At 41.1% G+C, this 13985-nt stretch overlaps 1 protein-coding gene across 1 annotated transcript in view; it reads left to right on the top strand.

Annotated features, from left to right (window-relative positions):
• SPAG17 (sperm associated antigen 17) overlaps positions 1–13985 on the top strand; it is a 296302-nt gene that overhangs the window by 128410 nt on the left and 153907 nt on the right. Inside the window, exons 8-10 of the mRNA XM_056115626.1 lie at positions 273–459; positions 1185–1232; positions 1440–1555. Coding sequence (XP_055971601.1) covers positions 273–459; positions 1185–1232; positions 1440–1555 — 351 coding nt within the window. The remainder of the gene's footprint in view (positions 1–272; positions 460–1184; positions 1233–1439; positions 1556–13985) is intronic.

Here is a 13985-nt window from a genome sequence, read left to right as displayed (position 1 = left end):
ACATGTTGTTTTAGGAACTGTAATTTCAAGATCAAGGGCCACACAGCAGAAGCTAATGAATACGGTGATTTTTACTTAGGCCAAGAATTAATTAGTCTCTTACCATTATAGGCAGCCGTAAGATCCTCCAAAGGGAAGGGTCTGCAATATGGTGAACGCAACTAGAGCAGTTCCCGTTAGAGGTAATGGGGTCACCTTTCCAAAGAGACAAACCAGACATCTCATTCCAATACTGTGAGGCTAATCACTGTCGTTACTTCTCTCACCTGTAGTTGGAGTTGGGCACCATTATTTTTGAAAACATTGCCTGTTTGATGTATGACTGCCTGGATTGGAAAAGGCAGCACCAGCACTATCTGGAAAGCATGGAACTTATTTATGTCCCACAAGTGTTCCACGAGAGACCTGCCTTAGAAGCCATGTTCGTTTCTGAGGTATGCATGTGCCCAAGTGTCCCTAGTGGGCTGGGTGATTGCCTGAGCAGCTCACTTATCTTGTTTATAAAATATACGAGGAATACTTTACATAAACATCTATCTTGTGGTAGTGCTACCTGCTGGGATTTAATAGGTGAAGGTACCAACAAGGCCAGAGTGTCAGAGGACGCCTGTGTGGTCACAGCTTTGGGAAGCTTTCTAACCTCTGGCCATCTGTAGACAATGGAATCCATTCTTCACCCATGCTGCAATGAGCAAATAATGAATTCTGAACAAAGAGGGATCCCGGTCAATTCAAATGTGTTTATTTTGCCCTTTTCAGCCCTTGCTACCAGGCTATCTGGAGAGACAGGAGCCAGGGCTGCCTTTCTGGTGCTGAGAGTGAGTTTGGCTTTATCCTGAAGCTGGTGGACAGGAAATTACTGAAGGATTCTGAAAGAGGGATGACACGATTCTGAGTCACCCAGTAGAAGAAAGAAACCTTTTGAGACTCAGTGCCCCACCTCCCAAGCATTGTCCTGGCAGTTGCTCACTGAGCCATCTTAGGGTCAAAAATTCAGAGTGCCCAGAGTGATCCATTTCTTCCTTAGACAAAACCTCTCCATCTGCTCCTGTTATTGGCACACACTTCTGTTGATACAGTCCTAGGATCCTGTCAGAACCTAGCATATCAGCCTCTGATAAATGCTCCTTTGAGACAGATAACTGAGTTGCTTCTTTTTGAATTCTTTTATATTCCACAGACAGTCCCTGCAAAGAAGAAGCCACAAACTGAAGATCAAGTTCCACCATCAGGCATGTATAGACCCATTGCTGGATTGATCAGCACCAGAAGCTGCTTTTTGAAGGACTGGCAGCTTCTCTGGTCACTTACCGGTGTCCCTCGAACTGAACAACCTAAATTGATTAGTAGTCTGAATTTGTGGGTGAAATCTTTACGGAAAAAAAAAATAGAGAACACATCTTAACCAACCAAGCAATGATATTTTGTGTATCTTACAGTGTCTTTTGTGGGCACCACCTTTGAAGTAGACATGAGATATTACAATGACTTGTTGAACATGATTCCAGAGGAATTTATTTCTGTGCCCCTAATACTCCACTGTATGCTGGAACAGGTAAGTTGGTAAATTCTGAGGCTCCCTTCACTCCCACAAAAGGGGTAAGACCATCACTCAGTCACTTCATCTTTTTCCTCGCTTACTTTGTTGTTGTTATGATTTTCTTGGGTTTTCTTTGGGGTGGCTGTATTCCCAATAGTGCTTAGGGGCTACTCTCACTTGGTGATGTGGTGTTGCTCCGTGTGGTCCTTGAGGGTCATGTGGTACTAGGGATCATACCCAGGCCTCTTGCATTCAAAGCATGTGCGCAGCTCATTGAGCCTGGTCTTTGCCTGTCCCACTTCCTTAAGCTATTTTCAAACTAACAGACAATAGGGCCAGAGAGAGTTCAGGAGGTTTGGTACTTGCCCTGCATGGAGTCAACCCCAGTTCAAATCTTCAGCACTGTTTGTGGTTCCCTGAGCACGGCTAAGAGTAAGTCCTATACATTGCCCAGGTGGGACCCAAAAAACAATAAAAAATAAATAAATAAAACCACACACAACAACTGACTTCATTCTCCTTTACAAATATTAGAGCATTTCAGGTCAAACTAAAGTTTGCTTTGATCAGTGGTATCAACAACTTTCTTGTGATGTACAATGGAGTAGTTTATGTAACATTCCCTAAAGTTTGGGTAGGCTTAAAACTCTCTTTTTGGTGTTGCTTTAAGGAAGAGAGAGAAGTAGAGTTGGAGTGGTGAATGATTAATGTTCAACTACTTTTAAATTTCTTTTATACTCAGATTTAATCATATTTTTGAACTTTCAAATAATTTTATTTTGAATTAGAATTATGTTCCTGAATTTAAACATTGATGTTTTAATTTATGTATTCAGTATTGGGCAAAGAACTTTGCACAGTTTACTTAGAAGCATATTATATTTCCTTTGTAGGTTATTATGTTTCTTTTCTACGACTGGTGTTACTTCTTTACACCCTTTTTTTTTTCAGTGAATCACCGTACAGTTACAGGCTTACAAACTTTCTGTTTGCATTTCAGTCATACAGTGATCAAGTACCCATACCTCCACCAGTGACCATTTAACACCACCAATGGTCCCAAGCATCCCTCCTGCCACCTCCACCCCGTCCCCTCCACCCTACCCCGCCTCTGTGGCAGGGCATTCCCTCTTGCGCGCTCTCTCTCTCTCTCTCTCTCTCTCTCTCTCTCTCTCTCTCTCTCTCTCTGTAATCTTGATCATGTTTTCTTGATGACTTATAAATTGTATTGGTCTTTTTAAAGAACTGGTATTTTGTGTCATTGATAAACTTCTTTTTTATTATTTATTTATTTAATGAATGTATTTTTATTATCTTTATTATTTTCTTTCTTCTGGTATGTTTTATAGTCATTCAGACATGTTTTATATTTTCTTAAGGTACATATTGCATTTGCAAGACAGGGGAAAACATTAAGAGCTTTACTTGTTCTCAGTCTTCTCTTGCCTTGATCACTTGATCACTTGACTTCCCGTTAATCATCGATTTCCTCGAGCGGGCGCCAGTAACGTTTCCATTTGTCCCTGTCGCGTGCTAGTGTTGCCCAATGGCATCTGTTCATTCTAGGAACACGAAGAGCCTCAAACTGATTGTTCAGGATTTTGTTGAAGAAGTCTGACCATCTGGTAGGCGGGCAACCACACAGTCTTTTGACGTCCCGCGGAATCCAGTCGGTAACAGCTCTAGTCCAGCGGTCATCTCCAGATCTCATTACCTGTCCAGCACATCTGATTTTTGACACCTTGGCAAACGAGACAGCGTCCCTGACTCTTGATCATCGACGATCTCTTGCCTTATATAGTTATTATTTTTCAGCAGGTGGGGTGGGTCACAGCCTGCTGTTCTCAGGACTTCTTCCTAGTTCTGTACTCAGGAATCACTTCTGGTGGCACTCAAAAAACCATATATGGTTCTGAATATATAAATGAAGTTGGCTGCAAGCAAGGGATGCGCTTTACCCTTATCCTTTATCTCTAGCTCCCAAAATTCATTTTTCCCTTTTGTTGTTCAAATTATTATAGCCTGCATTGTAATTAACACTGGGGCACACCCAGCTGTGCTCAGGGCTTACCCCTGGCTCTGCCCTCAGGAGTCAGTTCTGGTGGGCTCAGAGGACTTATGATTTCCCGGGGATTGAACCAGGTTGATGGTTAGCAAGACAAGTGCCCTACTTGCTGTACTATCTTTCTATACCCTGCATTGTAATTTTTTAAAAAAAATTTATCAAGGCACCATGATTTAAAAAGTTGTTCGTAGCGTTTTTAAGCATGCAGTGTTCCAACACCAGTCCTACCGCTGCTGTAATTTCTCTACATCAATGCCCACAGGTTCCCTTCCACCCCGTCTTTGTCCTTACAAGGAACATGTTTAAGTTTGGTTGTAGCTTGGTTTCATGCTTGCAGTTTTATGGGCTGGATGGTTTAGATATACATAGTGTATACCTCCACACGATAAATGTGCCCAAGGTCCCTGCCCCATACCCCTGCTACCTCTCATTTACCTCTTCTTCCTTCTCCTCTCAGTTTCTTCCCTTCTGTGTTCTTCTTTCTATACTTTAGGGTTAAGGGCAATGTAACCCCCTTTAATACCTTGTCTTATTATTGTATATGCGATGATTATATATACAGTAAGAGTGATCATACTGTACCTGTTCTACTGAATTGGTATTGCATTAAATTTATATTTGCTTAACATGATATCTTTCAGTTTCATCTAGGCTACAACAAATTGCATAATATCATCATTTCTTGCAGATAAGCCATATTCAGTTCTGAATATATACCGCACCTTGATTATGCATTCATGTGTCCTCAGACACCTGAGTTGATTTGATTCCATGTTGTAGTTGTTGTACTAAGTGCTACAGTGATCAATAGTATGCATATGACCTTTTGAATGAAAGTGCTTATGTCTTGTGGGTCGATACCAAGAGGTGGAATTTCTCGGCTCTATGGAAGCTCTATTCTTACTTTTCTGAGAAATATCTATATGGGGGCTTAGTACAGCAGGTAGGGCATTTGCCTTGCATGAGGCTGACCCAGGCTCAATCCCTGGCATCCCAATGGTCCTCTGAGCTCCATCAGCAGTAATTCTGATTGCAAAAGCCAGGAACAACACATGAGCATCGCCAGGTGTGCCCCTTCAAAAAATAATACTCCATGTTTTTTTTCCATAAGGGTTGAACCAGACAACTTTCTGTCAGCTTCACCAAGAACTCTTGGTGAAAGAGTTCCTCTTTCACCACATCTCCATCAACAGAGATTGTTCCAAGTTTTGTTTAATATGTGCCACTCTCATTGATGTGAGATGATATCTTACTGCCATTTTGATTTGGATTTCCCTAATAAGTGATATGAGCTCTTTTTAATGTGCTGCTTGGTCATCTGTCTGTCTTCTTCTGAGACAACCCTGTTCATTTCTTCACCATTTTTTGATAGAGCGTTTGAATTTGTTTTGTTGTTTGTAATGATCTTTGTGAATGCTTTATATATCTTGGATAGCAATTTTTTTTCTGATATCTTGAGTGCAGATATTTTCTTCTGTTTAGTTGGGTAGGTATCTATTGGTTTTATCTGATTTTTTTGCCCTGCAGAAACCTTTTTCCATTTGACGTAGTCCCAATGTTTAGCTTTTATTTCTGTTACCATTGCCAATGCAATGTCATTGAAGACAGCTTTGGGGTCCAAATCTTGGAATGTTCTGCCTATATTTTCCTCAATATATGTTATCAATTCTCCTTTGATCTCAGGTCTCTCCACTTTGAATTGACTTTTATGTATAGTGTGAGATATAGATCTAGCTTCATATTTTTACATGTTATTATCTAGTTTTCCCAACACTTTTTGTTGAAGAGGCTATCTTTCCTCCACTTCATGTACACAGAAACTGTCAAAAATTAGTTTACTATAGGTCCTGATATTAGTCTTTGTGTACTCAATTCTAACCCACTGGTCAGAGAATCTATGCTTATTCAGTACCATGCTGTTTTGATCACTATTGTTTTATAATGTAGTTTCAAGTTAAATACTGCAATGCCTTGTAGGATGACATTGCTTTGTCCTTTCTCCACAAGGAGCTTAGGTTTATCAGGTTACACCCATTACAGTGCTCCTGAGGCATTTCCATTCCATTGTGTTTATCTGTAAACTCTTCCCTATGCTCTTCTCCCCAACCAGTTAATCAGCTTTCCCCCTAATCAGACTCTGTTAATTTGTAAGGTTAGATTCCTCAGAAATCTATGATTTTATATGTATGAGTGAAATATTGCCTTTCTCCTCTCCTTATGCCTTATGAACAGTTTACTTTAAAGCAATGCCCTTTTTGTATGGATACAGGAAGACCGTTAACATTATGCTTTGTAACTTAGGATGTAATTGGCTTTGAATATTATTCACTCCCGGGCATCTGCTTTCTCGACTTAAGCCTCACTTGACCTTAGTTCCTAACACCCCCAAAACAGGGTTCTGACGAGGGACTGAACAGAGCCAGGGCAAGCGGTGAGCTACCCTGGCATTGAAATGGGCCAGGTCAAAGTGCCACAATTCTTGACTATAAGTTAAGAGCTTGATCATAGACAAATGCTGTCATGATCCAAAAGTAACGACGAGAGTAGGTTCCTGATAGGGGTGGGAAAGACTATCTGGCCTGAGCACTGTAGTCTGAGATTGAGATGGCCCTAGGAGGGCAATTCTATAAGTTTAAGAATTATTGTATCCATACAAAATGATTCATATTATATATGCTTTTATGTTGTCGGACAAGGAGAGGAGAAACACACCCATGGGATTCCGCTCTAGGGTGGGTCCTCCTGCTGAGAAAGGATCTGTCCTAGGAGCGGCTTTCCCTGAGGGAAAGAATTCTACCCCTATTGATTGTGACCACACCTATGTGTAATTATTACCCCAACCCCTCATGCTTTGGGATTTAACTGTACTGTAAGAGTGGACCAAAGGATCAGAAGGAAGAGAAAGGGGGATCAGAATCCAGACTCCAGAGCAAGAGGAGAAAGGGGATCAGGATCAGAATCCAGATTCCAGAGAAGGAGGATGAAGCGGTATAGAGAAGGAGAATGAAGTAGCATGGGGGAGGAAGAAGCAGGAGGCAGAGGCAGAGGAGAGAGACTGGAGTGGATGGAGAGAGGATTGGAATTAACTGCGACTAAGACCAACCAGCCTGGCCCTCGTTTCTTCCCTTGCCTGCCCATCGGCATCGACCTCCCCAGGGTGGGGGAAGCGGCATGAGAGTACCAAACGTGGGTGGCGGGAGTGATAGAGCCACTGCCGCTGTGCTGTGCCCCTTTTTTGAGTTTACACAATACCTCACAACTTCTTATTCCTCTATATGGTTTTGCCCTTGATACTGTTTTTTTAATCCGTACAAACTATTATTGATCTTTTAAGACCTTGAAGAGTGTCATCAAAACTTGGATTGGTATTGCATTAAATTTATATAATGAGATAGGATGGGGTTGAAGAGATAGTAAACCAGGTTAGATGCTTGCCTTGCATATGACTGATCCAGGTTCAAACCCCAGCATCCCATGGGGGTCCCTTGAGCTTGCCAGGAGTGATTCCTGAGTACATGAGTAAGCCCTGAGAAACAACAGGTGTGGCCCCAAAAACAAATTAAATAGGATGGTCATTTTGACCATATTAATTCTTTGAGTCCATGACCATGAAATACTTTTCCATCTTCTAAGATGGTCTGTTTTTTAATCGAATCACCATGAGATAGTTACAAAATTGTTTATTATTGAGTTTCAGTCATACAATGTTCAAATACTTAACGCCCACTAACACCCATTCTTTGACCAGTACATTTCTCATCACCAGTGTCCCCAGTTAACCCTACCCTCAACCTGCGTCTATGGCAGAAACTTCTCTCTCTCTCTCTCACTCTCTCTCTCTCTCTCTTCCTCATGAGCCTATTCAAAGGTTTGTCTATCTTGTTTATTTTTTTGGCATAACCAGCCCCTGGTTTCATGACTCTTCATATGACTTTCTTTTGACTTTCCGTATTACTTTCTTGATTCCTATATAATTGATTTATATTCTTGTTTATATTATTTTTTCTTTCTGTTAATTTGGGGATTTATTTTTTGTTTCTGTTCCAGATATTTAAGATAAGCATTCAGGTTGTTGATTTGAGACTTTTCATCTTTCCTAACATAGACCTACCTGTATTGCTATGAATTTCCTGTTTGGTACAGCTTTTGGCTGTGTTCCATAGGTTCTGATAGTTTGCTTATCAAGAAACCTTTTAATTTCTTCTCTGATTTCCGTTTTGATCCAATTTTTAGTTAGCAGCATTTTGTTCCGCTTTCAAGTGTTGAAGTTTTTCCCATATTCTTTTTATGGTTAATTTCCCATCTTCTTTTTATGGTTAATAAGACCATGGCACCGTGGTCTGAGAGAATGCTTAATATAATTTCTCTATTCATAAATGTATATATCTTTGAGTTCCAGAGTGTTTGATCTATCCTGGAGAATGTTCTAGGTGCACTAGAGAAGAACATGTATTTGGCTTTTGGGAGAGAGAAAGTCCCATGTATGTAAATTATTCCCAGTTCTTCTAATTCCTCATGTGCTCTTACTAACATTCTGTTTGATTTGTCTAGTGGTGAAGGTGCAGTGTTGAAGTCTCCCTCCAATATAGTATTTCTGTCAATGTGTTGGGCTGGAGCTATACCAGAGCGGGTAAGGTGTGTGCCTTGCACGCGGTCGACCTGGGTTTGATTCCTCCACCCCTCTTGGAGAGCCCAGCAAGCTAACGAGAGTATCTCGTCTGCATGGCAAAGCCTGGCAAGCTACCCGTGACGTATTTGATATGCCAAAAAAACAGTAACAAGTCTCACAACTTGTTGTGAGCTGTTACTGGTGCCCTAGAGAAAATCGATCAACAACGGGAGGACAGTGGACAGTGGTCAATGTGTTTCTTTTCTTTTTGTTTGAGAGCAGAAGTTCCTAAGTTTTATAAACCTTGCTGACCCTTATTTTTTCTGCTTCCATGTTGATGAGTTCTCCTTGATCTACTACTGTTCCCTTAACCATTAAGTAGTGTCCATCCCTGTCTCTATTTACACTAATGCTGCTTGGTTTGATATAAGTGTGGCTATTCCAACTTTTTTTTTTGCTTGTATGATTGTTTTCCAGCTTTTCTTTTTCTCTCTGAGCCTGTATTCACCTTGGAAATTTAGGTGTGTCTCCTTTAAGCAGGAAATAGATCCAGAAAATCTGTGCCTCTTTAATAAGTTTAGCTTATTGACATTCAGAGATATTTTGTTGCCATTTTCTGTGTGGGATTTGGTTGTTTTTTCCATTGGCCATTTGCTTTTTATAGGTGGCCTTTCAATGATTCTTCAACATTTTTTTATCACTCTCAAATCAAAACTACAGCTTTGTAGGACAATGGACTGTAGAATGAAAGCTTTTTCATTGAGTGCTTTGAATAGGTCTTTTCACTCTTCTTGTATAATATCATATAAGAGAGATGTTATGATCTTATATTACTTTCCTTGTTTTGGGATTTTTCTTCTCTCTTGATGTTGTAAAGAGTCTCTCTCTCTCTTTCTTTCTCTCTCTCTCTCTTTGGTTTTTACCATTTTGATTACAGTATGTCTTGGTGTCGTCTATTTGAGTCTATTTTGTTTAGTGTTCTAGGTCTTTTGAATCAGTGCAGAAGCCTCCCTCTAGAGACTGGGAAAGTTCTGAGCTATTATCTCTTCCACCAATTGTTCTTCTCTTCTTTTTCCTCTCCTCCTGGTATACCTGTAGTTTGGATATTTGCTGTTATCTACTAGATGTCTTACATTTTATTCATTCTTTTATTTCTCTTTCATTATCAGTTTATTTTTGTTGATGGCTTCTATTTTGTCTTCAAATTCACTGATAAGACTCTTCACATTCAGAATTCTGTTACTGTGGCTTACTGTTGTCTACTTCAGCATCTTCGATTCCATTTATATGCATTCTTTCACACTTTGATCTATTCTTGTTTGAGTTGATTAAATTTCCATTCCAGTGATTTCTTGATTTCCATTTACATCTCAGAGAGCGTTGGTTTGAAATTCGTCTTGACCAGGCTCAAGAATTTTGATCTACTGAGGACTTTCCCGAGCCTCTGGCCCTGCCTGTCAAAACGGATAAATTCCTTTGCTTTCTCACTATTCTTAGATTTTTGTGGGTGCTGACAGTGGAACTTTAGCTTCCTGATTATCCTGATTTGTTATTTTACAGTGACAGTGATTTGTATTTTACAGTGGTTCATGCCGCTGTTTTTGTAACTAGTTCCACTACCACATAATGGTACTTCAGCAGGAAAGGCAAGTGTAGATCTTGTTCCTCCCTTCTAGTTGTTGGGTATCTGGCACTGGATTCAGAGCTTGTAGAGTCCCACCCTTCTTCAGAGTGCAGGAGGTGGTAGAGGACAGCAGTCTGCGCTTCCCAGCTGTGAGTGCATCCACTAGGACTGCAGAGGACCTTGCCCTGGGCAGGGAGTGTTCTTAGGTCTGGCTAGCACACCTAGAATGAGAAGATTTTTGATTAGCTGCAGCTGGCATAAGTCCTGTGCTTGGACAGCAGGCAGGCATAGGGTTCTGGCTGTGGGCAAGTCCTTGCATTTTAATTGTTTTTTTTTTTAACTGATTGTTCCTGTGACATCCAGTGTATGTGGTCAATTCCTGTGACATGTATTTGACACTTTCTGATTTAGTACTAAGAACAAACCTATAAAGCAGGAATTATTTTTCTTCCCCATCGTAAATAAGGAAACTGAAGCATAAAAAGGTTATTTCTCTAGATCCTGGAAAGATGGTCAATGGGTAAGGCACTTGCCAAGCATATATAGCTGACCTGAGTTCAATTTCCCATACCACAGATGGTTTCCTGAGGCAGGAGTGATCCCTGAGCACAGAGCCAGTAAGTTGTGAGCACAATTGGCGTGACCCAAAATGAAAAGAAAGAAAGAAAAAGAAAACTGACCAATCTAAGTTCAAAATGCAAGAAGGGCTTTTGAAAATAAGTAATCTGAATAAGGAAGCATTCTGACGGCTGTCTATTTCCTTCTAATTGGAGACATTTTTTCTTGGTGGATAGAGCTTTTTTTCTTTCTTTCTAACAGCTATCAAAATGCTCTGTTTATAATTGAGAACACTAGGCTCTGTCTACATAGGATTATCTTATCATTGTCATTAAATAATTTTTGCTCGAGCAGGCCCAGTAACGTCTCCATTGGAGACTTTGTTGTTACTGTGTCTGGCATATCGAATACTCTCGGTAGCTTGCCGGGCTCTCCGAGAGGGGCGGACGAATCGAACTCGGGTCGGCCATGTTGGCCACTTGTAAGGCGAACGCCCTACCCGCTGTGCTATCGCTCCAGCTAACTAGATCTTTAAATATTATTTTTCCTGTTGTTTTATATTAAGTATGTGTTGGAACTTATAGATATTTTGCATTTTATTTTAAATGTTCATTTTTTCTTTTTTGGGGGTAGGGGGCAGACAAGTTGGGGGCCATATCTAACAGTGCTCAGTACTTAGTCCTGGGACAGCAGTACTTGGGAGACAGTGCTTGGGAGTTAATATGTACTAGAAGGGATTGAACTAGAGTTGGCCAAATGCAAGGCAAGTAGGTCAATCCCTGCTCTCTCTCTCTCTCTCTCTCTCTCTCTCTCTCTCTCTCTCTCTCTCTCCTCATTTTTGTAGTTCCCCTCCGCTCCTCCTCCTTTTTATTATCACCATCTTAGTCATTATCATTGTTGTTACGTTTACAGTGACCAAGAGCTCACACACACACACACACACACACACACACACACACACACAAACACTTGTCTGTGGTCTCCCATCTTTTTCAGCTGTGGTGCTTGCTGGAGGTCACACACCAGGTTGCAGTGCACTTGGTCACGGTGCTCACCCAGGTTTGCAGTCCTTGAGGGTGCTTGCCCACAAGCCATCTTGGGTCATACTCTCAGGGGAGGCACACAGGTTATAATTGTGGTGTTCTTTGGAGGCCACTGTGGAACTCTAACATGTACTCACATGGCACACTTCCTTGTCATGTGAGTCATTCACACTTCTCTCTGTGAGTAGGGAGTCACACCTCTGGGGTGCTGATACAAATCAGGCTACAGTGCCAGTTGCCTGTGATTGGGGATCACAGATGGCAGAGTGGCAGGTTCAGACAGGAATTTCCAGGTTCATTGTGTATGGGACACTGGGGATTTTAACTCAGGACCATACATGTTTAAGACAGGTGCTCTACATCACTGTTGTGCCTCCAGGCTCCTTTACGTTTTCATCTCATTTATTCCTCTAGCAATTCCAGCTAAACTTGGAACTTATCCATTCTTGTTTATTTGTTTGTTTTATTTTGGGGGTCATACCTGGTGATGCTCAGGTGTTACTCCTGGCTCTACATTCAGGAATTACTCCTGGCAGTTCTCGGGGAACCATATGGGATTCCGGGGATTGAACCCGCATTAGCTGCATGCAAGACAAGCACCCTATCCACTGTACTATCACTCTGGTCCCATAGCTTGCCCATTCTTTAGTATGGTTTCATCTCCCACGGAATCCTGTTTCAACAGTTAGTTCTTATGTTTCTTAAATCTCTAATTTCTTTTGTGACTCCTATTTTCATCGTTATTTCATGGATGTGACATAGTGTTTATCTTTCTGATTATTAAAATGTTTCTTTTAGAGTTATTTCAGACATTGTAATCTTTGTTACTTCCTGTGTACATGTTTTTGTTTATTAACATCTTTTACTTTTCTTGCAAATCTGGCAAACACTCATATTTGCCTTTAATTATTCTGTTACATTCTTGGAAGACCACTAGTTATGTAATAGCAGTGTTTATAAAATCCTCAAAATCATAGCCAGAGTGACTGCACACACACACACACACACACACACACACACACACACGCTCAAAAACCCGGTTGAGCTTGCCACATCATCATTTCGTTTATTCATTTCTTCCTTATTTTATTCAATTCAACTCTGAACAACTGCTTATTAATCAGTTGCTATATTCCAGATACCAGAGGAGACAGTTGGTGGCCTCAGAATCTGACAGAAGCAGGCACACCTTCATTTATAGATGCAGGTTGACTTAAGATAAGAAACAGTAAATTACACCTGGGACAGGGGAGGATTTTATAGAGTGGTCCAAGAGAGATGGTACTCGGTGGAGAACTGAGTAGATGTGAGTGACTTTCAAAACTACTCGTATTGGGCTGGAGTGATAGCACAGCAGGGAGGGCGTTTGACTTGCACGCGGCCGACCTGGCTTCCATTTCCAGCATCACATGGTCCCCTGAGCACCACCAGGAGTAATTCCTGAGTGCAGAGCAAGGAGTAACCCCTGTGCATTGCCAGGTGTGACCAAAAAATGAAAAAAAAACCTACTTGTGTTGATAAACTTAAAGCATCTGAGGCTGTTTTGTCGTCTTAATGTACCAATGACTTTCCATACAAAGGGTACTTTTCATCCTCATGACAAATGTCCAGAGAGATCGCAATTGGGTGGGGTGCTTCTGGCAACAAATGGGTAGAGAATAAGGACCTCACTAAACATGCTGTAGTACACAGCACAACCCCAAATATTCACAAATATTCATCCAGTTTCAAACATCTTATGTTCCAGGTTCAGAACCTTTGGAGATTTAAGGTAAAGAGGCAAACAATACATTTAAGTGCCTGTTTTAACTTTTTATCATGTAAAATTCAAGTTTTTCATCTTTCTAAACCTTACCTCCACATGTAAGAGAAACTTACTATTCATCTCATTCTCTCCGAGTTCTCCTCTTTTTTGTTGTTGTCTTGGGCTCACTTCTTGTGGTACTTTGGGAACCATATGGGGTGCCAGGGATCACACCTGGGTCTGCTGCATATAAGACAAGGACCCTATCTGCTGTACTCTCTCTCCAATTCCATAACTTTTCTATACTAAGAATGAGGATTTGGTCCGAATTTCATTCTTCCCCGTAAATAAACTTGGTTTGAATTAGTTACCTAAGCTTACTCACCTCAGTTTATTCCTTTATCAAATGGAAAATACTGCCTATGCACAGTACAGGTGTGAGACTTAAACGAGATCATGTCCAGGAAATAGAACTTTTATGGTGCTGGATCTGTCTAAAGGTTTGTGTGCACAGTTTTGAGTGTTTTGAGAGAATAAATCATTTTTTTAAATATATTACAATTGGGCTGGAGCAATAGCACAGTGGGTAGGGTGTTTGCCTTGCATGTGGCCAATCTGGCCAACCCGAGTTGGATTCCTCCGCCCCTCTTGGAGAGCCCGGAAAGCTACCGAGAGTATCTCGCCTGCATGGCAAAGCCTGGCAAGCTACCTGTGACGTATTCATATGATAAACACAGTAACAACAAAGTCTCACAATGGAGACGTTACTGGGCCCGCTCGAGCAAATCAATAGACAAGGGGA

Source organism: Sorex fumeus, unplaced genomic scaffold, assembly GCF_029834395.1.
Source record: "Sorex fumeus unplaced genomic scaffold, SorFum_2.1 ptg000001l, whole genome shotgun sequence".
In the NCBI taxonomy this organism is placed as follows: domain Eukaryota; kingdom Metazoa; phylum Chordata; class Mammalia; order Eulipotyphla; family Soricidae; genus Sorex; species Sorex fumeus.
This window is presented reverse-complemented; position numbering and strand designations above follow the sequence as displayed.